This window comes from Anabrus simplex, chromosome 11 (assembly GCF_040414725.1).
Source record: "Anabrus simplex isolate iqAnaSimp1 chromosome 11, ASM4041472v1, whole genome shotgun sequence".
Lineage (NCBI taxonomy): Eukaryota > Metazoa > Arthropoda > Insecta > Orthoptera > Tettigoniidae > Anabrus > Anabrus simplex.
The window spans coordinates 47,184,034-47,211,192 of NC_090275.1; the positions used below are offsets into that span (position 1 = coordinate 47,184,034).

The window sequence follows — 27,159 nt, forward strand, 5'->3', positions numbered from 1 at the left end:
GGACAGTGCTTGACCTTCATAAACACGTACCAGCACCGCATGCGTTTCTTTCGGTGTCTTGCCAAGTTTAAAAGCGAAACTGTACATTGATCTTTTGGTCGTTCATGTTCCTGTTCGCAGTTCAGAACCAACGAACTAAACACGCACTGTGTCAAACAGGTCTTACACGGCACACACACTGTGCTCAAATGAACAACGTTGGGAGCAGGTGGTCAAAACCTGCAGCAGCTGCAGAGTTGTGTGTAGCCACTCAACCGACCCTGGTATCCCTACTCTTAAGACAGGTCGTGAGAGCCAAGAAACGGCGGACTCGTCTAAAGCATCGCGGCCCTTGGCTCCCTAACGATCTGTTTTAATTTGAAATAAGAATCCATTTCTGCCTTTTCCAAATTATTAAACACATATCTTACTAAATAACTTCCAAATTAAACCCCTGAAAGGGGCTGTTTGTTAAGAAGGAAATTTCACCCACAAAAATAGGTCTCCGACTCAAAATTTGATTTATTCCACAAGCGAAGAGGGGTTCCTTTTCTGACGAGAGGAAAATACCTCCTCTTAGCCAGATCGTTTTCCCCCCGCCAGTATAATACCAGAGACTTTTCCTACTTGCCGCCACTCTCAGAAATAGATAAGCAGAGGCGCATAGTTTTCACCCAGGGACTCTCGTGGACTTGCCCTAAAAAACCCACTGCACATCCTACTTTTCCTGTCCGTAATTTGCTCTTCAGTACACTACAACAGTCTTCTCCATGTTTTCTGGTTTAAATCTGTGGCGTTTGTCTGTTAAAATTAGCTTAAATGCGGAGAATGATCTCTCTCTACATCTACGGATATAACAGGACAGTACTTGAATTCGGGAGCGAGTGTAGGCGTTAAACATTCTGGTAGATCCACATTATCATAACCAGCCAAATATTTGTTTATAGTTAACATGATGTCTTAGCCCGGATTTCGATTAAGGACATCACGATATTTTGTTTCGCAGACGAAATCCGAGGTTTCCTGGTATAGCTTCCAGTTCACGATTCACGTTTTATATTACGTCCAGCGAGCCACCAAGACGCAACCGACGCGTTTCTAGGTTCTTGACTGATTCTGGAAGTGTGTCTTGAAAAGTATCAGTTCCATTTGAAGCGTTTCATTGCCGAAGGAGATCACGGCATTAACTAACATTTTGTTGAAAACTTCTTGTAAAACATATGTATTATATAAGTCAAAAACATGCACAATAAATCCGAAATTTGGAACGTTTGCACCAATCTCGAATATATGCAAATATGCATTTATATCCAACAAGGGCGCCCATGCCCGGGGGGCAAGGGGGGGGGGCGGACCTCCTCTAGCTCTCAGGTAAAGGAACAAGTCAGGTGTTTTTCTTTCAAGAAAATGATTTACAAGTCGGTATTACTAGAAGTGGAAGTTACAGCCCCCCACCAACAGGCAGGGAATATCGTGAATGTTGGTCTACTGCGGAATACAAGTCGCCATTCATCTTCCAAAATATTAAAAATACTACATACCACCAGGTATAGCCACCCCCCCCCCCATACAAACTGTCATATGGGCGCCCATGATATCCAATATTAGACCTACTAATTTGTCCATTTTCTCTTTCAGACGCACTTCCTTGTCGGTTTTGGAGGTCTACATATCGGTAAACAGAATATGCATTCGCATACAAATCATATGTCAGGTAGTAATAGCACTTTACTACTATAGACTGAGTCCGGATCCATGGCTAAATAGTTCGCGTGCTGGCCTTTGGTCACAGGGGTCCCAGGTTCGATTCCCGGCAGGATCGGGAATTTTAACCATCATTGGTTTATTTCGCTGGCATGGGGGATGGGTGTATGTGTCATCTTCATCATCATTTCATCCTCATCATGACACGCAGATCGCCTACGGGCGTCAAATTAAAAGACCTGCACCTGGAGCCGAACATGTCCTCGGACACTCCCGGCACTAAAAGCCATACGCCATTTCACTTCACTAAAGACCGAATACAATTACTAATAAATGACACCAAAAATGTGCAGAAACCGATTACTGGAGGTTAAGAGAGCAGAGGGTGAAACACTACGAAGCAGTTCGCATCATCCATTCGTGGTCAACCATGCGCTTTTTAAAGGCGGTACTAAGTATCGCATGTTCGGCTTTCGGATGTGATGGCGGTGCTCGGCACGGCTAACGGCGGAGCTAGCTAGCTAGTGCGTGACATGGGATTCATGTTCGGTCCTGGAGACAATGTGTGGTGTACTTGTGTTTTCCGGCAATACGGACTATAGGGACACTGTTGCTGCAGAAGTTGCTGCTGCCTATTTAGGTGAATAATGTGAACATATTTTACCCTTTAAGAAGAAGAAGAAGAAGAGGAAGAAGAAGACTGATAAGAATGTGGTGGGTTACTTCTCTTTTAAAAGGTAGACCAAGGTTAGATCGTAACTATTGCACTTTTTTTTTCTTTACAAATTCGCATCCACTGCCTCCCGGATGCAAGCTCACAGCTGCACGACCTTAAAACTGATTACTATCTTCTTCCAGTCACTCATTTATTCCTCTCTCACGCATCGTGAATTTTATTATGAGTGCTGTTCGTATTGAGAAGCTTGATTCTTATCCGTAAAACTCAGTGCATATTAAATGTCTTCGTTTGAGCCTTCTACTGAAATCAACGAACGCTCTGACCGACTCGTTGGCTGAACGGTCAGCGTACTGGCCTTCGGATCAGTGGGTCCCGGGTTCGATTCCCGGCCGGGTCGGGGATTTTAACCTTAATTGGTTAATTCCTACGGCACGGGGGCTGGGCGTATGTGTTGCATTCATCATCATTTTATCCTCATCACGACGCGCAGGTCGCCTACGGGGGTCAAATAGAAAGACCTGCACCTGGCGAGCCGAACCCGCCCTGGGATATCCCGGCACTAAAAGCCATACGACATTTCTACGAACGCTCTATTCTCTCACGACTGTTACGTACAGTCGAATCTCGATATCTCGAACCTCCATTACTCGAATTTTCAGTATCTCGAAGCAAGACCGACTACAATATCTCAGACAAAGAAGTAACTCTGGAAAGGAGACGAGCTGCTCGACTCAGTGGTATGTTCCGGGCTGTCATTGGAGAGATGACGTGGAATGTCGTTAGTATAAGGCAAAGTCGTAATACACCTGAGCGATATATTTAGGAACAAATAATTTCTGAAATATTCTTAAAACCTTAAAAATATGTCAAAAGTCTATAATACACTTCAGTTCTTTGTTTCAAGTGGGAAATAACTTACACAAATGAGCCATATTCCAATGGGGTACTGCTGAATTTTAATCACAAGTGTCTTGTTTTGTTACATCTTTTAGCCAAGAAAATCTTGAAATGTCCCATTTTTCTGTTTGAAAAATCTGGTCACCCTATTTTAGACAAATAACAATTTTCTCGGATTTGTGGAAACATTTTCTAAAACTTTCTTTTCGACACTCTCCCAACTTTCTTTAACAAAATTGCGATGCACACTTAAGACATAATCCGGTGATCCTATCCTCTCCCATAATGCTCCTCTGCCGGGTCTTCACTCTTCGAAGCGTACTGAAGGACCGTTCTACGCTGACCGACTGTAAAATCATGATCATGAATAAACAAACTGAATGAAAAAAAAATCACACTACTTACAGCGGCTGTTCCACTAGTACAAACGATCCGTGTATAGTTTTTGCGCCGTATCAATCTATCACTGTTCACTGTAAAAAGAATATGCACACTTATTCTAGGTAAGAAAGGCATGTTAATTAATACGCATGATAAATCCATTAGTAAGGTTTTTCAGCTGACCATGTAAAGAAAGAAAAACACACGTGGCCTGCATTCGGCTGCGGGTGAAGGTAAAAAAGAACTCCCTTTATCTATGTCTCATTTGCTATGTACGGATCACCCGAGGTCTCATCCTCTGAGAAGAAGAATTAAGCATTACTGGTAATGTGAACTGTAAAGGAGTAAATACTGTGAGTTTCTCTCATCGTTTGGCCGGCAGGCGCGCCCGGCTTATCTGCCTCCTGTTGACTCATCACTTCCCGCAGTGACAGCACGGGAATGCCCGCCCTTCCCAGTTCAGGTCCGTGCTTAGAACGTGTATTAAGTGTTGAACTGTCGCTGTAACTAGGTGCGCCTGCCGGCCAACCGATGAGAGAAATTCAGTGTACTACTTATAAACATTGAAATGAATCTTAAAATATTGACTTTAAATGCTTTAATGTATACATTTATTAAATACATAAATAATAACAGCGAGGACTGGTTATTTTTTATTTCGAGTTTTGCGATTAACCTCGCTGCTGGTATCGCTGCTGCTGCTAGTACTGCTACTACTCTTGGCTTCATACCCCTCACAGGTACATTTGAGGGATCGATAGAAGTTGTACACGACAAGTAGAAAATATAGTGTGATGACTGTAAAATAAGAGAAAGCAGTATAGATCTAAACACCCTGTGTGTGAATTAATATACATTACTTAATTAAGGAAGAATTTGTCTACAACACGAATGGGTAATAGGGTATTCCTCCTCCCTCGTTCTCTTGTTCTGGATACACTGCGGGGGTAATTATAAGGCCACCATACGTCCTCACATATCCCGAATGTTACACGATTTTTAATCGTGTCTGGAATCCGGGCGCAGATGAAAATATTGTGTGCACAGTGAGAGTATCAAAACGTGTAATGCCCATTAATATAAATTTTTCAGGGGAAGCGAAAAACTTATAGTATTCAATGCAGTATAATGCAGTTTTCATAGTTTCTTATTGCGATACTGAATTATAAGTCATGTTGCAAGAGATCAATAATGTATTGGGGATGTTAGAAAGTTAATATACATGTTGGACAATACACATTTTGATCTATTTTATCGGACATTATATGTTTTGATGAGTTGACTGTATTTTTATAATCATTAATTCACATTAATTTTAAGGCATGAAAATTATAACTTACAAAATTAGATTTTCAGTCACATCAAATTTACAGTTTCTACTTAGAATAGCATAAAATTAATATATGCCTGAAGTAATTCAACAAAGACTAGAATTACTTTGTAAAAACGGGTTCAGTACAATAATTTATTATGGGTAGAATATTATTGTCTAGAATAGGCTACATTTATTACATTTTGTGCATTTCATGTAATAAAACAGTAAAATGAGACATTATACGTTCTGATTTATCACCCGCGAGGACAATACACGATTTGTTTTAACAGCTTATTACTTCCAATATAGTAAGGTGTATCGGGGTAAGATGGTAATCGGGGTATGACGCCTATTTGCTCCTGTTTCTTCACTGTGTCAAGAGAGCGCAGTACGGATCCGTCCACTACTTCCTTGAGTCACTGTCTCGAGCGGCAAGCATTCAGTTCAGTTGTGACGGATATTTTTCGCCTTTGTGAGCCTAAAATCTGTGGTAAGTATTAAAATTTACGCTGTAAAATAATTGCAGATATATTTAGAAACAATAATAGTGATTCCTGTACCCATGTACCAGTTGTAACTAAGTGTTTATCATGTAGTGTATATCTTGAAGTGTGTGTGTGTCAAGTTACTATCTCTTTGCTGCCATATTGGATCACATATTTCAACTGGCATCTCACCCCGATCCCTGGGGAAGACGCCACATTTTCTTCGGGGTAAGATGGACACTCATAATAACTTTTCCATATATATATTTATTACCAGGCAATGCCTAGAAATTATGTAAGAACACAAATAGAGGTCAGTGGAGTGAAAAAAGGCTCGACTGAGCAACGGAAGATGTTGAACCTGGTGGCATGAACTGTTTCCGAGCTTCTCAGGAGTATGACATTCCATATCGGACCTTGAAAAGGCGGATAGAGAAAAACAATGAAATAAACGAGGAATGGGGCTTCATCATAAGACATTTATTTGAGTTTCAAAATATAAATAAATAAATAAATAAATAAATAAATAAATAAATAAATATAGGTACATAATAAAATAAAAGGTCAGAAATAATGATAATTATAATCACTGATAATTACGATAAAACAATATTACTTTTTAGTAATATTTTGTTTTGTTTCGTAGGTTGCCAAGGAGCAGGAAATGAGAAACAACTTGTACTGTACATTAAGAGACAATACAGGCTTCCGGATTTCCTGCTACTGGAGAAGGTTTGCGAAGATTAGCATTTCAATTTGCCGAAGCGAATACTATCCATCATTCCTTCAACAAGGGTGTTTGAACGCCAGGATGGAATTGGTTGCAGTCATTCTTGAGAAGTTTTCCATCGATACGGCAATGGGACCCAAAAGAGAAGACACTAGAAATTATTTCAAATTATTAGGGGATGTTCTCTTGCAGAATAATGACTCTCAACAGCCTGCTCGGGAATTGCATTTAGTACATGTGTTGCAGCTAAACCAGGGAGCTCGTTTGAAAAGATACCACCGATAGGAATTTTGGAACTACTAGAAAAAGGAAGGAAGAAAACTGCATCTGTGTTGATAAAGCAGGAAAACCTGAAATGAGTGTGTTGTGTGCAAAATAAACTGTTAAGAAAGAAACGGACCACAAGTGGACTGGATTCAGTACATTCACTGTAAGAAATAGTTTCACGAAACATGCACAGATGAAGCAGATACGTGTGTACCGACTGTGCTGAAAAAAGGTGAACATCAATCGTAGAAGGGTTGGTAATTATAATGCATCATTGTTTTGTGTATTATTTTACAATAAATCGCATATTAGAATTAGTAACATTTATATATTTGTATCAAATGTATTTTGCCATCTTACCCCAGTCTTCGGGGTGAGATGCCTAGTACGCTAACCTATAAAAAAATATTATATTACAGGATACAGATATTATGCTTTTAACATATACCGTGGTTTTCATTTTGAGAAAACCTTTGCCAAACATGTGTTATAAATCTCGTTTTGAAAATCTCAGTATTTCCCGTCCTAATTTCATGCAGAACCAAAAAGTATGGCATCTTCCCCCGATGTACTATATATTATTGTTATACAGACAGATAAAATCCGAATGCGCTAACATGTAGTGTACAAAATATACTCCATGAAACCGCATCATACTCAATTTTGTCCAGAGGTGGACGTTATACACTGAGTGGCCAAATGTCATGGGAAGACACTGCAGGTGATGTTAATAAGGAGTAGCTCCTCCGCGAGCCCTCAAAACGATAGCAATATGGCGAGACATCGACTCTACAAGGTGTTGGAATCGTTCTGGAGGGGTGTGGACCCACGCATCTTGCACTACTACCCACAATTGGTCTTGTGTAGTTGGTGCGGAGTTCGTGGAGCGTACACCAACATCGACAGCACCTCCTAAATCTTCTGTTGGATTAAGATCGAGGTTCTGGAATCCATTGTCGCAAATTCACTGGAGTGCTCCTCCAACCACCTGCGAGCCACCACAGAGCGGTGACATGGCGCATTGTCCTGCGTAAATATGGCATCTAAATCAAGGTACTCTATGGTCAGAAAGGGATGCAGATGGTCCGAAAGAATGTCCACACAATGTGCACCTGTCAACTCTCCCTGCATTCGGACAATGGGGCCTAATTACGACCACGGGAACGCCACCCAGACCAAAACTGAGCCACCTTCCACCTGGACATAACCTTATTGGCATGCAGGATCCATAGCTTCATCGGGCATACCCCACAATGTCACGCGCCCATCAGCTCGATACAACTGGAACCGGTATTCATCGGACCATACCACACGCCGCCACTGTTCCGTGGTCCACTACCGATGTTCGCGGGTTCGTTCACGTTGTTGAGCTCTGTGTCGAGGTGTCAGCAAAGGGACACGAGCTGGTCGTCCGCTAGTGAAATCTATACGGTGCAGTTGCATCCTTACAGTCCTGGTAGAAATGAGTTCCTGACTCCCAATATTCAACGGGGTGATGATCTGACTCACAGTAGCCCGCTGAGCGCCCAGTATGGTTCTGCGGAGGCGACATGATGTCCGTTCGTTAAAGACGTGTGGTCTTCCCATGCGGCGGTTCACGCGGGTGGCAACATTTTCTCTGCGATATTGAAGTTCCACCGTCGACGCTGTTGACCTCGGAAACCCGAATTCGCGAGTAATCTCCGCAACGCTATGACTCATGCGCCGTGCGCCGATGATCATCCCACGTTCAAAGTCGGATAACACGCGACGTGTTGCCATCTTCACGACACTGGTGTCTGTGGCAGACTGCTGAGCTACGCCGCAGCTAGCCGCAACGCTCAGGGGTTATACATGGCACATTTTCTAATGGGACACCCCTTCCCGTGACTTTTGGCCACTCAGTGTACGTTTTGATTGGTTGTTCCTCATGTGAACTTTGTAGTGTACCGGTAACTGTTTTACCTCGTATCGTATCGTATATCGGTTATGTTCACTCTTTCCCCAGAAGGGGGAAAGCGGGCCATCAGCTCAACAAAGGAGCTCTTCAGCCGGCGAAAGAAAAGCATAAATGAGAACAACAAAATGTAGAAAGGCATGTATTGTACACACCAAAAGAAGAAGGCGAGAATCGAGTTGAGCGAAGGGGGAACCATCACAGCAAGCCGGACCCCAGGGCAAACCCGCAAAGCACTCCGCACAGGCAAACTCCGCAAACACGAGAGAGAGGAAAAGAAATGAAAATGAAGGCAGCGTATCTCGGGCGCGCATTACAGAGAAGAGAGTTACAACACAGAATGAGAAAAGCGATTACAAATTTGAGGATGGTATGGGGAAAGGATGTGGAAGGGAATGCGAGTACAGCGTAGGATAATATTGTAAAAGAAGGTAATAGAGAGTGGTAGTCATATTGGCAACGGAGGTGGCGTAGAGATGAAGGAGATCCAAAATCCGAAGAGGGGGTAGTATGAAAGGAGATGGTGGAGCGGGTAAATTTACAGTATGAGGCGACGGCGGTGGGATGGGTGGCGGGGGAGAGACAGGGGGAGGAGTAGGGCGACGAAGAGGGAGATCGTCGGCGCGAGGCGGGGAGCGGGAAGGCTCGACGCGATATGTCCGCCGGCGAAAACGGGCGCCAGTAGCAATGAGATGATGTACATCCTCGACGGAAGAAAGCTGGAGGCGAATCATATAAGTTGGGCCTTCAGCATTAAAGATGCGAAATGCCCGCCGAGCGGGCACCCCTGCTTGTTGCAGTTCTTGAAGCAGTTCACGTTCAGTGACAGCCGGGTCGATTCCACGGATGACACAGCTCGATGATGAGAGCGGTTGAGAAACATGTGGGGAAGAGGCGACACGATCGTGGAAGACTGGCTGAGGTGCAACAGTAACAGCCGGATTAGTGGCAGGGGGCGAGGAAGGTTGGGAGAAAGGCGAAGTGAGAGGGGTGGCGGACGGAGACATTAAAGGGGAGGAGTGACTAGTCGTAACAGTGGTGGGAGAAGTAGACAGGGAGGTGGGGGCAGAAGTGGTGACAGTTGTGGTAGGAATAGAAACAGGCGGCGAGGTGGGGACAGAAGTAGTGAGGGGACAAGGAAACGGGATAACGGGGCCGATCCGGAAGCGAAGGGGGAAGTCAGGGTCAGAGTCCAGTTGATGTAAAATATGGTCAGGAGTAGGGACCGCTGAATGCATAGCACCGCACAGGTAGAGGCCATTCTGGACATAATCCAGCGGCGCATCCGGAGTACGAAAGAAGACCACAATGTCGGGCGAAGGTTGACCAGATAAAGCATCTTGGAGACGGAAAACGATATGGACGCTAGCACCAGATTGGATGAGTTCTTGGCGAATGGCGGATGGAGAAAAAGTATTGTCCACATTCTTAATGATGCAGGAGTAAAATGGCATGATGAGGGAAGGCGACCACCAACTAGGTGTCTGCCCGTTAGATTATTCTTGGGCCGACTGAGGATGCGACGAGACGAGCGCCACCCAGCCGAAAAAAGTTGTGGACAAGGGATCTGTTTTACCTCGTAAGTGTTAGACTGAAATACCAGTGAGAACATAGAGATCACTAAGTAGTGTAATTTTGAGCCGGTGTGTAAGTGATGATTAGAGTTAGTTAAAAGGCTAATGCCCGGTTTCTGGAATGGTGAGATATCTATCCGATAGCTATTGCTTTGTTACAGCTTTCGACTCGATAAATCTTCGCTGCGTTGCACAGCGTAATAGCTGCTAACTTATGGAACTGTCAACTGTTGGCTCATTGATCAAGTTTCATTAATACACACTAGATGCCACCCCTCGTACTGCTTTGCTTTTATGCATTAGATTTGTTCCCTAGATTGGCAGGCGCATGCGCACATGTAATGCATCGCATTTGAGCTTTCTGTGCAGCTCCCATTATCTCCTCTGTGCCATGCAGAGATAAATTTGTATTCGACTAGTTCTTCCAGACGTGGGTGACAGTTTCGTAGTGTTTAAGGACTGTCAGAAGAATTTTTGACATTGTTTGAGAATTTCTAATGAAATATGCACTCCAGTAGCATGTGCCACGCGCGATCCTGTTTGCACTGAGCCTTAAATATACCGTACCGGTGTCTCTTTCCTGTTATTCCAAAATATGAACATTGTTTGACCACGGTATAACTATATATATCGGGTAATTAACACAATTATATAACCTGTTAGTTCCTTGTAATGGAATATCGTTAATTAAAAACAATCCCACGATAAAAGTATATGCTCACTGTCAATGCAAGTAGGCCTGCTACGATAAATGTGTAATTATCTGGTATACTCAGTTACTGGTACCAGTGCTTTTATGAACACGAATGCAGTCACAGATACAAATATGATAAGGGTATAGTAATTAATATTTCATCAACAGGGTACAATGGAAAATTATTTGTCACAGGATGCAAGTTGTCGCTTGTAACCTCTACCAAACCTATGCCAGTATATTTGTTTAACCTCAATCTGTCTTTAAATTTCATTTTCACTATAATTCATTAGAACATTAGGCCGACGATGATATAATTGTGGTCGTTCTATAATGTTGACCCTTTCTACAATTTCTTCGTCGGAAGAAGATGAGAAAGCCATAGAAAATTTTAACAAACACAATGTTAGTTGCTGATACTGAAGTACTGCGCACGAGTTACCAAGTTAACAAATAGATATCTCCTGCTCAGGGCCCTCTAAGTTAGCAGGAGATTTATCGAATCGATAGATGTATCTTACGTTCGCGCAACGCCAAAACACGAGTTAACCATTCGATACCGCTATAGGTTCGATATCTCACGTTCCAGAAACCGGGCATAAATCTTAGACTAAACCCTAGCAGTCTTGTATTTTTTTTATCTACCACCCCACAAACAAGTTACAATATTGTACATGCATTTCGTGCTAACTTCTGCACAATCAGAATTTTTATCTGACTCCTTCTCCCTTAACACATTTCTCCACGATTTGAAAGTTGTGTCGGATAACACAATGTTGGATACGAGTAGAATAGAACACTCCCATCCCCTCGTTTTGGATCGCCACGAACTGGGGAGAGAGTCGTCTTACATTGCAACCCAAATTATTTTGATACATGAACCTTTCTAAAACCAAAGTAATGCTTAACAAATGGGCCCCAGCAGGAAAGCTGCATGTGGGAAACACCACATTACAACAGGTCAATGCATTTGTCTATCTTGGGCAACTTGTAAACATGAAAGGGGACTTAAGACCGGAAATCTTCCGACGTATCAAACTAGGATGGCAAGCCTACGGAAGAAATTCTTCAGTCTTCAAATCCAACATGCCACCCCACCTAAAGAAGATAGTCTTTGACCAGAGTGTTCTCCCCGTACTGACTTACGGTTGTGAAACCTGGACATTGAGCGAGTTTGTTAAGCAAAAACTCAGAACAACCCAAAGAGCTATGGAACGGTTCATGCTAGGCTTGACGAAGAAAGACAGGAAGAGAGCAGATTACATCAGGTCAGTCACAAAGGTCAGTGACATTTTAGAAAGGGTATTTACCCTAAAATGGCAGTGGGCAGGCCATGTTGCTCGGAGAACTGATGGTAGGTGGACAAAGCTTGTGCTTGAGTGGTGTCCGAAAGATCATCTCAGACCAAGGGGAAGACCACCGGACAGATGGGATAAAGACATCCGAAAGATTACTGGGATCAATTGGCAGAACATCGCTCAAGACCGTCCCAGATGGAGAGACCTCATGAAAACCTACCTTGCTTTGGACTTAAAGAGGCCACATCGTAAAAACGATTGAATATGGCTGATAGTGATAGTGATAGTGATAGTGATGTTTTGTTACAATTAATTTATCTGTTACTACCTTAAATACTACAATTACGCCTACTCACTATTTACACCCGATCTCTAAATTATAATTTTAAAGATTTTTAAATTTTTTTTTGTCCTAGATGTTAACATTGTTGTATAGTTTCGGACAACATGCATCTTACCCCTGTTAATGTGTGTTAGTGCAAGTATTTAATTGTGTCACGAGTCTGAACAGTGTTATCCTCAGCGAATGTCGGATAAAACGGATTCTAATTGGAGATATTTTTTAAATGAAAAGGATGGCCCAGATGTACGATTTAATTTGCTTCTAAGAGTTCCTAGAAGGTAGTTTTTCAACATTGTAATGACATTTTTTGAAAAAGATTCAGTCAGATGTAAGATTTAATTTTGTTCCTACGAGGTAATTTCTCAACATTACACATACGTGTAGAACATTTTGAAACAGCTGCTTTTATTTTCCTTGAAGAGACATAAGTAAACATAAAATTATACTCAGCGAGTTTTGGTTCTACCCCTTCAGCCTGTTTCCAGTCATTCGACCGGGTCAGGAATGGAATGAATGAAGCCCCCATCTAGCGGCGAGGATAGGAAATGTGCCGGCTGCCGACGCCTGTCGCACTCCTCTGGTGGTTCTACCCCTTACAACGACAAATTCTGTACCTAGCACCCACTGGCCAACCATAGCAATAGAAAAATAAACAGAGATGCGCTCTGTGAGAACCGAACAGTCAATACAGTTCGGATTGACTCGTACGAGCGCCAGTTGTTTTAAAACCTATCTTGCACGATGGATCAGGTATGATATGTATATAGTGATCTCGTACCCTCAATACTTATCAGTTAGAAAGACCTATCCAAGAAGCTTCTCTGAGTTTTCCTGCGGATATGTAGAACCCGAAGAGTGTAACTTAAAAAAATTCAGTCAGTCGAACACACACCATTCGTTCTCCAACATATCGTTCTGTATTCCAGCGATTCATCGAGTCTAACGCATCCATCGGACATAAATCAATGATGTCGCTAATACAATTCACCATACAATTTCTGATTAGTTGAAAACACGCCCATTGCCTTTGCTTCGCTGGAAAGCAGGCACATGTTAACTGTTGTTTGAAATTCATATCAAACTATAATAAATTCCATGCGTTTGAAGCCCTTGCCTCCTTACCTTACTGAGCGTGTGGCCGCTTGTGTACCACACTACCCTAGCCACGAATATCCTGTAGCCAGAGCAAACGTTTTCCACTCTCTCTACGGATGCCCAGTAGAGAGATATTCCCCTCCCCTTCCACAGATTGCCAGCAGTAGGGGCCATCTGCCTTATCACTCCCAACCAACCTCAATCCACCCAGTTAGGCCAGGTCACCTTGTCTCGGGAACACGTGCGCTCACACCTTTCCCCTTCACCCCCAAGGATAACCGGTAGTAGCAAATACAGTAGAGACAATACTCGACACTGCGAGATATCGAGGGACAGCGATTAGAGCTCTATCTAGAGGAGTGACCTGAGAGTTACTGATTCTGTCATAGGAGCACGTTATTTGTTTGTGAAGTTTTTGGAGTTTTTTATGCGTTTGAATTAAGTTGACATAAGTAAATAGTAGCGTGTGTAATTCCTGTATATCTCCTGTCAATATGAGTGGAAAGATAACGTGCTGCGTTTGGCTGCAATAACTATGAAGTGCAGAAGGATTCGCGGTCTTCCTTCCGTTTCCCTCGTGTCAAGAAAATGTAAGTAAATACTGTGTTTGCATATATATTCTTCCAGTTACAAAGATATTTTTATAGAAGGCCTACTTCTTAAATATCTGACCTGCGCGACTCATATTTTAACTGGCTTAAAATATAATAAGCTTATGTTATTGTATTAGTGCAGCAGTTAACCTTCAATACCGATGTGTTGTTGTAGGTGTGATCTGTGGGTTTTGATTTAATTCAGGAAAATGCATATGCATATATGTGTGGCTAGTTGTGTTCCAAGTTACCCCGTTGGGAATGCCGTAATGCGTTGTCAAGCACTGAAGAAAATTTGGGAGATTTAAGAAATGTGATGATGATGCAAATTCGCTTTACCCTAATCTAATGACAAGTATTGCTTATAGGGATATTTTGAATGTTTTTGCGGCTAAATTTATAGCTTTCTTTCTGTTAGTAGGCTTCAAGTTAAAAGGAAAATTGTCCAGCTCTTAAATGTAAATTCATTGAATCATGTATGTAAGGAATGTGCCGATATTTTTATTGACAAGTGTCCTAATGTGATGTACAATGCTTTTAAATGAGAAAAAAGACAAATCTAGCCGTGAAAGTTCAGGCAGGTATGCTAAAGCTAAAAAAGTAATTCATATATGAAAGATCATGCCCTTTTACAGCAGTCAATTTCACATCTTGATTATATGTCTAATTTCAGTCTTTAAATAATAACCTGTAAAATAATTCTTCATTCATGTATCCAGAATTGCTTTAGCAACTTTGAAGTTAATATTTTAGCAACACTTTCTTTCTAGACGTTATTTATCCATCTCCATATATATACATTTCCATTGATATTTGAATTTAGCGCGAATTTCCAGGTCACGCCACTAGGATCGCCACTTGCGAATTGTCTCCCATTTTAACAAAGCTAAATCCGGAAATGTGGCGTTTTGTCTCTACTCTATTTGGTAGTAGTCTGCGCTGAGCTGAGTGCAATATTTACTATATCATACCACCATATGCGTCTTAATTACACAACAGGATCACTTAATCTAGACCACGGTAGATGAAAAGAGACGGTAGGTGTCACGCGCAGCCGGCCAGGAGCGTGTGACGTCAGCGGACCCTAGTCTCCCAGGCGCTGTAACTTACTGCAAATCAGCGTGCCGAGCACCCCGCTTTGTTCCTTATCACAATTACGTTTACGTTGTAATAAATAAATTCACAAGAAAACCACTAAGATATTGCATAGAACTATTATTATTTTTTTTTTTTTTTTGTGTGCTTTCGTAAATATTGCAGATGTACTTTGAAATCCAGAATAGTGACAACTTTTGCTAATATGTTTAAAACTCACTTTTAAATGTTCCAACATGCCGGAAATTTTTAGTATTTACAGTTCTCAATCCTATACACGTACAGATTAAATAAATCAGAGCTTAACAACCAAGATATAATATTAACCCGAAACAGGCTGTGGATTTTCAAAGTCTAAATAAAATACGCAAGATTAAATACTGCATGTTGTTACTTTTCCTGAAAATAGTAAGTACTGTACTAATATTATTGTTTTTTATTGCTAACAAAATATAATGATAATAATAATAATATTGAATATCCAGTAGAGCATGAAGCCCTATTTGACAAAAGTATATTAGGGCTGGGATGGTTTGTACAGCCTGCCACTACACAGCACGGCATTTTAACAGCACAAACACGACATATACACTGGAATTCACTTCATTCACGAACGATATGCACAAGTTTACGACTTTCAAAATATTCGCACGTCTTGAAAGTAATTAAATAATTAAAGAAACAATGTGCAGACCGTAGACGAACAGCAATGCTCCGAAAATCACTGCTTATAATGAAATCACAGACACCAGAGAGTATATAGACTGATATTAACGCGCCAAACAATGCGTAATGTAATGGGAGGGACGGCCCAGTGACGTCACGACTACGACAGTCTACTGCGCATCCATCTCGTGACACCTGCCGTCTCTCTTCTAGCTACCGTGATCTACACACTACCTGTTCTTTGTCCGATCAGGATCATTTCACCTTGATACTACCTAGTATTAGCACCCTAATTAGTGCAGCGTCGGAGCTCTGGAGTGCTGCGTGTGAACTGACGATGAGAGCGAACAGTGCAGCTGAGTGACGAGGGATCAGTGAACTGAAGACTGCCATGAAGAATGGACTGTGCACCACGGAGAGAAACGCGAGATTGTATGTACGCGCGCGCAAACGGTGTCTGAAAGAGCAGCGCTTTTTCTTCACACGCCTCGCAATGTATGATGGAGTGGAGACAAGTAGGACTTCATAAAGATAAGTTCTAGATTTTAATTTCATAGGTGTTTGGGTAGAAATAAACATAAATATTTCCAAATATTCAGTGCTTGATGGAATCTGATGATGTTCCTTTAAGAACGAAACAAGTCATTCTTTGTTTGAAAACCTGATAGATGCTATGAAATGATAATGGAGAGTGTTGCTGGAATGAAAGATGACAGGGAAAACCGGAGTACCCGGAGAAAAACCTGTCGCGCCTCCGCTTTGTTCAGCACAAATCTCACATGTAGTGACCGGGATTTGAACCACGTTATCCAGCGGTGAGAGGCCGACGCGCTGCCGTCTGAACCACGGAGGCTCTCCGTTCTTTGTTTAATAGTGTGTATTTTTATTCCCTCTTCAGTAGTGTTTTTTACAGGTACGTTATAGAGTAATATTTATGTTGAACTTGTGTGTTCTACAGACTGAAAAGCTTTGAAGTTACATTTAACTGAGTCGGCATTTGAAAGTATGGCTTACTTCTTAAAAAACCCACTTTGGTAAATTGCTGCTGTCTAGTTCTTTCTCATTTGAGTGTACGTTATGTTACGATAAAGTATCAAGATTGATGTATTCGGATAACCATCTGAGGCCTGCCTCCCATGCCGAAATCCAAGGTAATCGTAAATCTCCTTTTTATTTCTGATCCATGGCTCGTTTTAATTTGTTTTGTGTGTGTGTTAAGGCCCATATGTTCTCTTGGTTTTATTTTAACAACCCCCTTTGTTTTTTCTAATCCTGTTATCGTTTAGTAGTTTGGTCTTACCCTAGTTAGATTCTTTAATTTTAGGAAAGTGGATGTAAAACAAAAGCTAAAGGTTTCCACCTATTCAATACTATTTATTGTAACCTTAAAACGGTTACATATATTTGATTAAACTAGTTTCGGTCTTGCTAGAGACCATCATCAGTCAAAATTCATAAAAGTGATCAACATCACTCTGTTCACACATGTTTCAGCTGAACTGAATTCTAGAAGATTGTTCAAGTGCTAGTATTTTAAGTGTTTCACCTGGCCTTCTGTGAAGTGCATTCTTCAAATTGGAAGAAAGCTGAGGATTTACGCAAGACATGAGTTTGTGATGAGTGTTTAACATACAAATCTTCACTTGTCTTGCACAACACAAGCTTGCTTCATCAATTTTATCTATAATTCATCTCTTTACTTAACTTTTATTGGTTTTGACTGATGATGCTCTCTAGCAAGACCGAAATTAGTTTAATCAATTATATGTAACTTTTTTAAGGTTACAATAAATGGTACTGAATAGGTGGAAACCTTTAGCTTTTATTTTACATTATATTGCTCTTCAGTCGGAATTTAATGAAATTTATTACCTATGATTGAGGAAAGTGGGTTCAAATTCCGACCGGTATCCTGCTGGCTTTGGCTGAAATTCGCGGACTTACATGTTATTCCCCCAGTTGCTTCTGTCTTTGCATCGAACAATTTGCTTGGTTTTATTTGCTGCCTTATGTTGTTATGTTTGACTGGTGGTACTTGGTCTTGACCTGTCCTTTCCTGTGTCAGCAGCTGGGGAAGGTTCTAGCGCACAGTGCACTTGCACGATGGATCAAGTATGATAAGGATATAGTGATCTCCTACATTCATTACTTACCAGTTAGAAAGACGTATCCAATGACAACTCCGAAAGCTTCTTTGAATCTTCCTGAGGATGTGTAGAAGCCGAAGAGGACTACAAAATCAACAGTGAGTAGTACCAGACCAATCAGATGAGATATGACCCACATCAAAACCAGGGTGGGATTCATCTGTTGACAAAGAAACATACTGAAAGAGATGTAAAAAAGTGTACTAATTAGCAATATTATAACCATTACTAAGTCTATGGCATTATATGATCCAAATTATAAAGTGACTAGCGACTTCAAACGCATGGAATTCTTTCCAGTTTGATATGAATTCCAAACAATAGTAGTTTGTACCTGCTTTCCAGCGAAACAAAGGCAATGATCGGGTTTTTAACTAATCGCAAACTGTGCTGTGAATTGTATCAGTGACGTCATTGATTTATGTCCAACGGATGCGTTGGATAAGATGAATCACTGGAATACAAAACGATATATTGGAAAACAAATGTAAATAGTTGGCCGGGTGTCCGTGTCATGCCGAAATTGGTTAAAATACAGGGCCATTCGTTACTTCGTCAGGAATATTGGTCCTAACTATTATGCTAAATAAATTCATAGGATTTCTTTATATTTTTATCTCCATGGGGCGGGCATTGCCACCTTTCTCTCCGATTAGGCAACCTTGAATCGGAATATTTCCACACCATACTGGCCTGTTTTGCTTTGGACGTGAAGTGGTATAGTTCTCGCAATTTTCTCGATAACGCCTGGCAACCTTTTGAAGATTGCGGTCCACGTGGAGTCTGTTAATTACGGGGCAAGCATGCCATGCTATTGGTCATCAGTCGAGTCACCCCACAGACAGCCGTATACGAGTCATCTGCTGTTGGTTAACAGTCGAACCGGCGGGTAATCTTCCTCAATGTTTGAGAAGCCAGTCATTAATGAAGAAATTGTGAGAACTTCACCCCCAGGATTCATCGCCAGTCACCACATTTTCCAAAAAAGTCATGATATTCATAATCGTAATGCATCATTCTCTGGCCTTCCTGACAGGTTGTTGGGCACCCAGCACACACTGATTTTATGAAATACCAATCTAGGCCGTATGAAGTATTGAATTGTGCCATGGTTCGCCCCCCTTCCCGCAAAAAAAACCGTCCATCCTTTCGAATAGCCGGCTCAATGTTTCTGACAGTGGATGCTGTTGAAACAGACGACACAAATCAGGTGGAGCGTAGTTCATTGGCATGGTTTACTGGACCCTCTTCAAAGAACCTCTACGATATGGGGATGATGCTGTGATCCAACATTTCTCTGCGAATATCAGTCACTGTTATTCCTCCCCCCCCCCCCAAAACACACAAAAACACCTAAACCTCGCTGCTCCTCTCGTGTTTTCTTCTACTTTCGAAACTCATGTTATGTTAAAAATAATTTCCTTCACGCCATTCCCTATTGAGTGAATGTACTATTTTCGAGAAGGAGTCTCCCCTGTTTGTCACAAACAGCTTTTTAAATGTAGAAGTGCCTATTGAATATTATTGCTGAACAAAGCGTGGTCTCTCAACATCGAGTGTAGCTTCGGAGAGTATTGTTCACGTAATCGCGAATAAAATTACTTTGGAATTTTTGGTGGCATGTGGTCTAAAGAGACGTCCTGGAGCAGTTCTTGTGAGTAGACGTCCTTAGTTGACCTGCGCGACTTACTGAGGATGAAATCTTATGTTGAATACAGCACAAACATCAAGTCCCGAGGTTAAATGAAGGTTGAAATCCCCAACACGGCCGAGAATTCAGCCAGGTATCCCTTGGACCAAAGGCCAGCATGCTAACTAGTTAGGCACGGAACCAGACAACATTGTACTGACAAAAAGAAATACATATATAATATAATATAATATAATATAATATAATATAATATAATATAATATAATATAATATAATATAATATAATATAATATAATATAATATAATATAATATAATATAATATATCTTTATGTACTGTACCTAATACCCGTCTCCATTTTCCATTATTTCCATGTTGATTGCTAGATGCTAGTGTGAGGTTTAAGCAGAGTTCATTTTCGGATAATACTTTCTAGAACTGAAAACGTCCCCGGAATAAGGATGTAACCAACAGATCGGTAATTTTTCAGAAGAGAGGAAAATTACTTTTGGGGTTTATTTCATGGTATACAGTACTTGAATTAATTGCATATGCAAGTGTATGAATGAGTTCATATATTAAAACAATATTTTATTGTTATAACTTGAGGTTTTAACTATAATGTATGAATTGGAATAAAATTGATACAACTGAAAATAATCTACAAGTAAGTCTTACGTTTGTACGAAGGTTGGAACTTAAATAGTGGCAACTATTTATTTATAACAGATACAAAAGAGTTACATGTTATCAACCTTTACTGTCCTTCAATGTAGTCACCAGCGTTGTGTATAACCCGTTGCCAGCGAAGTGAAAGTCGTAGTATACCTTTAGCAGAGCCTGTTCTGTTGATGGTGCGAATGGAGCAGTCTACTGCCTGTTGAATCTCTGCAACAGTTCTGAAGCGAATGCCACGAAATGGTTCCTTCATCTTCGGAATCAAATCGAAGAGCATGCACTTCTTCTTCACTGACGCTCGTAGGATGACCTGTCCGATGAATGCACCACAGTTTGCCGACCATTGTTGAAGGCTTTTACCCAACGTACCACTGTTCTGTAAGGCAATGCAGATTCCCCGCAAGCCTCTTGAAGACCTTGATGACACTGTCATGCTGTACGACCTCTGGCACATTCAATCTTGATCCAACTCCGCTGTTCCTGTTTAGAAAACATAGTGATAACGTTACGTTAGACCGCTGGCTCACAAGTGACTGTGTTTCTCTCGCTTGTGCGCACGCAGGTGATGGGGTAAGGGCGAGTCCATTTGCTCTGAGGTAAGGTAGGTATGTAACCAACGTGTGCTATCAGCGACAAATACTAGATTCCGTTGCACAGCGTCTCCGCAGCAGTTTAAGTTCCAACTATTTAAGTTCCAACCCTCGTATATAACAGAAGATAAATCCTGTACATCCACTTGATGGTATTAAATGCTGTTAGTGTAATAATAAAAAACTACAATAACAATAAAAATGTCAAGAGTACATTTCAAAGTGGCCTTTATTTAATTGATCTACTACACCCGGTGATGAACCAACACTAGCACTGATCTTGACTGATGTTCCATCCTTACACCACGGAGGACAAAGTTCTGCTGGCTGTACACAGCTTGACTTTCAAATTAAGGCATAAGATGACACCACAACATAGAGGAGTGATGGTACACCTCATTTCCACTGAAATGTCACATTTCAAAAATTTTTTTTTACAATTGGCTTTAAGTCGCACCGACACAGATAGGTCTTATGGCGACGATGGGATAGGTAAGGCCTAGGAGTGGAAATGAAGCGGCCATGGCGCTAATTAAGGTACAGCCCCAGCATTTGTCTGGTGTGAAAATGGAAAACCATAGTAAACCATCTGCAGGGCTGCCGACAGTGGGGTTCGAACCCACTATCTCCCGGATGCAAGCTCACAGCTGCGCGGCCCTAAGCGCACGGCCAACTCGCCCGGTTTTTCGAAAATTTGTTGGTTACATCCTTATACTGGGAAGGTTTCAATTATAACTCTCACTTACCAAATGGAGCCCGATCAGAAGTAATATATCAAAGAATAGGAGCAGGCAGATGAACGCCATGTATATCATAATAATGATCCGATTTCCTGTGGACAAAAATGTGTAAATATTAAGTTAATTGTTATGGGAAGCCTTGTATATAAATAATGTAAATAGACACTTAAAAGCAAATATGTATTATATACAACATCTTGATGAAACCTATACTGTACATATCCCAAACTACGTACTATGAATAACAATAAAAAATAAAAATACTGAATAAAAGAAAAAGAAAAATACGATTAGCCAATAGCCCACTCCCCTTCTATCTCCTTATTTATATACATTACTTACCTAACTTCTAAATCCCTTATTTCAGCCCTAACCCGCCTGAATCTTCTGACAAGAGAGAAAGCGTTACCTTTCCCTTCAGGGGAGGAATGAAAATTTGCTTAAAAATAAGTTAGTAGGAAGACAGAGATGTCAATGGTATGTACATACAGCAGATAAAGTAATGCTATTTTTAGGGACAAGTAGTATTGTCGGATGAGAATATTACACTGTCTAATCATACTAAACCAGAAATATTTGACTGAACACAGGTGGAGGTAGTGTTTTTAAGGAGACACCACAACTAGAGGCCTCCATGACCAACTATCAAGAACACAGGCTAAATTAATATCGGCAAACCACCACACGTTTCCGTGAAGCAGTACTGAGTACTACAACCAAGTATGAAATATCCTCCAGAATATGTTATGTTCAGTCCTTTCTGTCCGTGTCAAATGTGTCCTTTCAGATAATTCCTTCGTTTGCTGTAGAATGATATAACCACCACCAACAGGGGAGACAAGTTCCCATAATTCTCTAACAGTAATAGGGGAGAATGAGCTCCAATTTTACAAACCAAGGCATTTAAGTCTTCGCAGGACCAAGAGGTCTTCACAAGTGTTTGGCAATGATCTGAAGATGTCCATTATTTCAAAAATAAATTCTTAAGACTTATAGTCTCTTAGCTAAAGGACAATGTATGGATGCTATTTTCCTAAAGGAGTATAATCTCCGGAACTTTAAGACCGTCGGGGCCTATTTTACACTTCGAGGTACCTTACAGTAAAGCTTAGCAGATGTAAATTTTGCCCAGATGGGTACACTCAGGTAGTATGGAGGAAGTGCAAATTGAATTTATGCTTCACCCCAGCAAAAAAAAAAAAAAAAAAAAAAAAAAAAAAAAAAAAAAAAAAAAAAAAAAAAAAACCCACCTCCAACAGTTCTATACCAAACAGACTGGTACAGATAAAGTGCTGTGTAACAGTCAGAGAAAACATTTTAATATTTTATTGTTTATAGGATAGTGGTATACAATCCAAATTTAGAAATACTGTTTTCTTATCTCATATCATTGGACATCACAGAAAATAGACTCTGACGTGGACAGTCGAGGATGTCTCTATCCGTTGATTCTGACTCCTGTAACACCAAATCGACCCTACTACAGGACCTAAAAAAAAATTTAAAACCACCAGCGAAAATCAATTAATGAACTCGTGGTCCTACATTTGTTCTACGAATTGGTCTGCAAAGTATTTTCTGGTTTATTCCTGTTGATATACACACTATAAAAACAACCGTTGACATACCCAATGAAGTTTAAGAGTTATAATTTTGAGAACCTGTAAAAATACTCCACTTTTGGGCGTAAAGATCAACCTGTTCACTAAACTACAGAAGATATACGACTACTTTATTTTTTATAAATAACTATCCAATAGACTGTCTTCTGGCATAAAAGCCGAAAGATTAAATTGGCATAGGATAGTTGTTTTCTGGGGACGTTCTTTTTCAAATTTCGCATTTAAATAATAAGATCTAAAACCGTATTTAAAATGGTAGAAAACTCTTTGGAATGAGCTACCGTCACCGAACTTTCACTCCTCACGTAGTACACGCTTCGCCCAACAGATCGCAGGGGTTGTTATATGTTACAGATTGAGCAATATCTCTGACTGGCGTGTTATCTTTAAAGTTAGAGTTACCGTCCGATCGGGGAAGTTATTGCCGTGAAAATACAGAGAAAACGACCTGTGATACTTCATTCTTCAGCTTTTACGAAAATATACACTCTATCGCAGGGTTTCCCAAACATTTCGTGCCTGAGGCCCCCTCTGAATATTTCAATCTTATCCAAGAATCCCCTAGCCTTAGAACAGAATTCAGAATTCAGTGAACAAAAACCAGAATTTTGTAGTGTTACCATGTTTGATTGTATTGGTATAATTCAGGATGTATTATCGGATGTCTGGAAAGAACAATGACAACAGAAATCCTCGTTACCACATCATTACATCATTAACCCCTGAAAGTGCCCAGATGGTTTTTCCCTTTCCAGACGGCAGTGGAGGACGCTAAACCGATTTTTTTTGCTAGGGGCTTTACGTCGCACCGACACAGATGGGTCTTGTGGCGACGATGGGATAGGAAAGGCCTAGGAGTTGGAAGGAAGCGGCCGTGGCCTTAATTAAGGTACAGCCCCAGCATTTGGCTGGTGTGAAAATGGGAAACCACGGAAAACCATCTTCAGGGCTGCCGATGGTGGGATTCGAACCTACTATCTCCCGGATGCAACTAAACCGAATTAGGACCGGCCAAGGTAGATGTGGAGTCACTCTCTCCAAAGGGGGATGAAGACATCACTGCAATGTGAGTGCGGAGAAGAGGAGCAGACAGTAGATCACATTGCATTTGTGTCCTTTGCGTGCTTATAGAGGCTCTATAGAGGTCTTACACTGTACCTCAGGTGAAGCTCTTTTCTGGCTCTCAACTTTTGATATGGAACTTTAGTTATGAACTTGAGATGGTTGTTGTACATCTATATATATATATATATATAAAATAAGAGTTTTGTCTGTACAATGCTCAGAATTTAATAAGAATGGTATTTATGTATCGGTCGTGTCCACAATACAAGGAAATGCACTTTTTTTACTTTTCCGTAATTTCTGTCTGTCTCTATGCATGTACATGCATCACGGGAAAACGACTGAAGAGAATTTAATAAAAATCGGTATGTAAAGTCGAGGAATTATCCACTACAATCTAGGATATAAATTATTTTATTCACGCTGAGCCAAATGGTAGTCGAGGGGAAGGCCTGAAAGTTTATTCTCAAATACTTATGTTATTAGTGGTCCTAACGATAAATACTGCATAACTAAAGTTATATAGAATTAAATTTACGATCATTTTTGCCTTATACTTTTTACCGTACCGGCTATGATAACAGAGATATCAATGAATTTGTATTTTTGTTGCTACGTCCATATCAACGCCAGCCACGAGAAATGGGTAAACAGAATTTAATGAAAATCGGTATATAGAGTCAGGGAATAAGAAATTACAGTCTAATCTAAAACAATTTTATTCACCCTGGATGAAATGGCAGTTTAGGGGAAGGCGTCTAAAATTAAATTCTTAAATATCTATGTTATTGGTCCTAACGCGAAGTACTATATAACATAATTTGTAGAGAATACAATTTCCGATTTTTAATGTTTTATACAGTTTTACCGTACCGACTATGATAAGAGTGGTATTTCAGAGTCGGAAGAAAACTAAATTTGAAGGCATACAATATCGAAAGCTCATAAAATTAATCACATTAACATTACGTTGACCAATGTTTGTTGTGATGTTCTTTGTCTCTTATGCTGCCACTCATCTCCGATATATGGGATTACTGCTACGTACCGAGTAGAACAGCCTGCCTGAATATTAGTGGGAAATAGCAGGGGAGTTAGATAACTTTCTTCTCTAGCATACAATTCCTCTGGTTCACACATTATATAATACTGCTGGTACGTAACACACTGGTTCATCGTAGTATTCCAGCTAATCGATCTACTCTGACGCACTGATTGGATTGATCAGTGTGCACAATTAACGGAATAATGGCAGAGGCTCACTTATGACCTGATCTAGAATTACAATTTCGGCCTATTCCAAATTATAGCACAACAATTCACTAAATAACTCAACATTCAAACCTGAAATCAGCCGTTTCTTAAGAAAATCTCTTAACCCTTCACTTTTATTAAATTTACATTCATTTTATTCAAATTAGCAGCCAAGAGGGGGGTTTTCTCCTCTGGGTTTGAGGAAAAATTTGCCTCCAAGTCAGACAGATTTCCCCCCGCCAGTGTAGTGAATTGAGATTTTCCAACTCTTCGGGTACTCCTAGGAAACAGGGAGTAAAAGGGCATAGTTTTTTCCCTGGGACACTCCACTCTTCGCCCCCCTCCCCCCCCCAAAAAAAGTGTTCACGGCTCACGTCTGACTGCGGCCTGGTCATTCCAGCTCTGGAACTTTGGACTGTCAGATCCGCAGCGCACTACTGTTCATTACAAGTGAGAAAATGTGTGGTTTTTCATTTGATCAAGTATTTCATTTGATAACATTGCTTTTAATCGCGACATTGCTTCTGCAATCATTGTAATGACCTATGTTAGTTTTAGTTGGCAAAAACCACTAAGGCAGTATTTCTGAGGATGTAAAAAGGCAGCTGGAGAGTGAGATTCTGCCATTACAATGAAATTTCCCCAACTTAACTGTGACCGATGTTAGGCAAGAGGGCCTACCATTATAATGAAAATTCCCTAACCCAGTCTTCACTTCCCCGTCGCGTTTCTAGGGTAACGCTAAGAGCTATGCAATTTATTACAATCTTACAACGTGTACACTACCTAACCTAGAATTCTGTATACAATTTAGAATTCCATACCAAAGCACAGGTACATCAGCTAGTATTGTATATAATATTGTATTCATCATACGTTAAATAAATAAAGGACTAAATTTAACTTCATTTACATAAAGATGCTTTTTATATGCACAGAAATATAAAACAATGTGACACTAGGCTAATAATTAAACAGTCTGGATCTGAAAATTTACTTCAGTAAATTAACTTGTTTGGGTTGTTGGATCAATAGGAGGATGATGCTGTTTTCCAACGACCAAGCGTTTTAAAAGCGTAGTCACCGGAACCGAAAATCAGCCTCTCCATCAGACCTGTTTCTGTACTTCGTTTTCATTTGTGTGAAAGCAGAAAAGGTACACTCACGTAGGTATATTGTCATGAAAGGCATTAAGCGCAGAGTTTCCTTTCTAGAAATAGTAGGGTATAGGAGATGTCACGGACCCAAAAGTCGATCAGACACGTGGAGTTGTGTCAAAGTGTTCAAAAGATACTGTCAACTTGTACCATTTATCGACCAAGAATTCCATATACTGTAGGCCTATGTAAGTTATACAAGAGTGAAGATGTAGTTCCTAAACTTAGAATAATGATCTATGAATTGTGTGTGTACAATAAAATATCGCTCTTGAAATACTTACAACTTACATTATTATTGCCGACTCCTTGGTTTATCGTCGCGGCCTCCCAGGGGTCCGCGGACCACACATTGGATAAGTATTTAGAAAAAAATAAGTAGCCATAATGCTTGCTGTAGATTAGTGAACAGGGTGGCCTTTAAACCAAAATGCTGGGTACTTTTATGTTCTCAAAATATTTCAAAAATTATAACTTATAAACTTCATTCGATATTTCAACGGTTCTTTTTCATAAGTTATATAT

General features: G+C 40.6%; 1 protein-coding gene across 1 annotated transcript in view; it reads right to left on the reverse strand.

Annotated features, from left to right (window-relative positions):
• Positions 1–4,286: 4,286 nt before the first annotated feature.
• LOC136883123 (uncharacterized) overlaps positions 4,287–27,159 on the reverse strand; it is an 86,374-nt gene continuing 63,501 nt past the window's right edge. Inside the window, exons 6-8 of the mRNA XM_068229602.1 lie at positions 21,543–21,628; positions 17,885–18,038; positions 4,287–4,438 (exon numbers count right to left, since the gene is read on the reverse strand). Of these exons, the coding sequence (XP_068085703.1) occupies positions 4,287–4,438; positions 17,885–18,038; positions 21,543–21,628 (392 nt within the window). The remainder of the gene's footprint in view (positions 4,439–17,884; positions 18,039–21,542; positions 21,629–27,159) is intronic.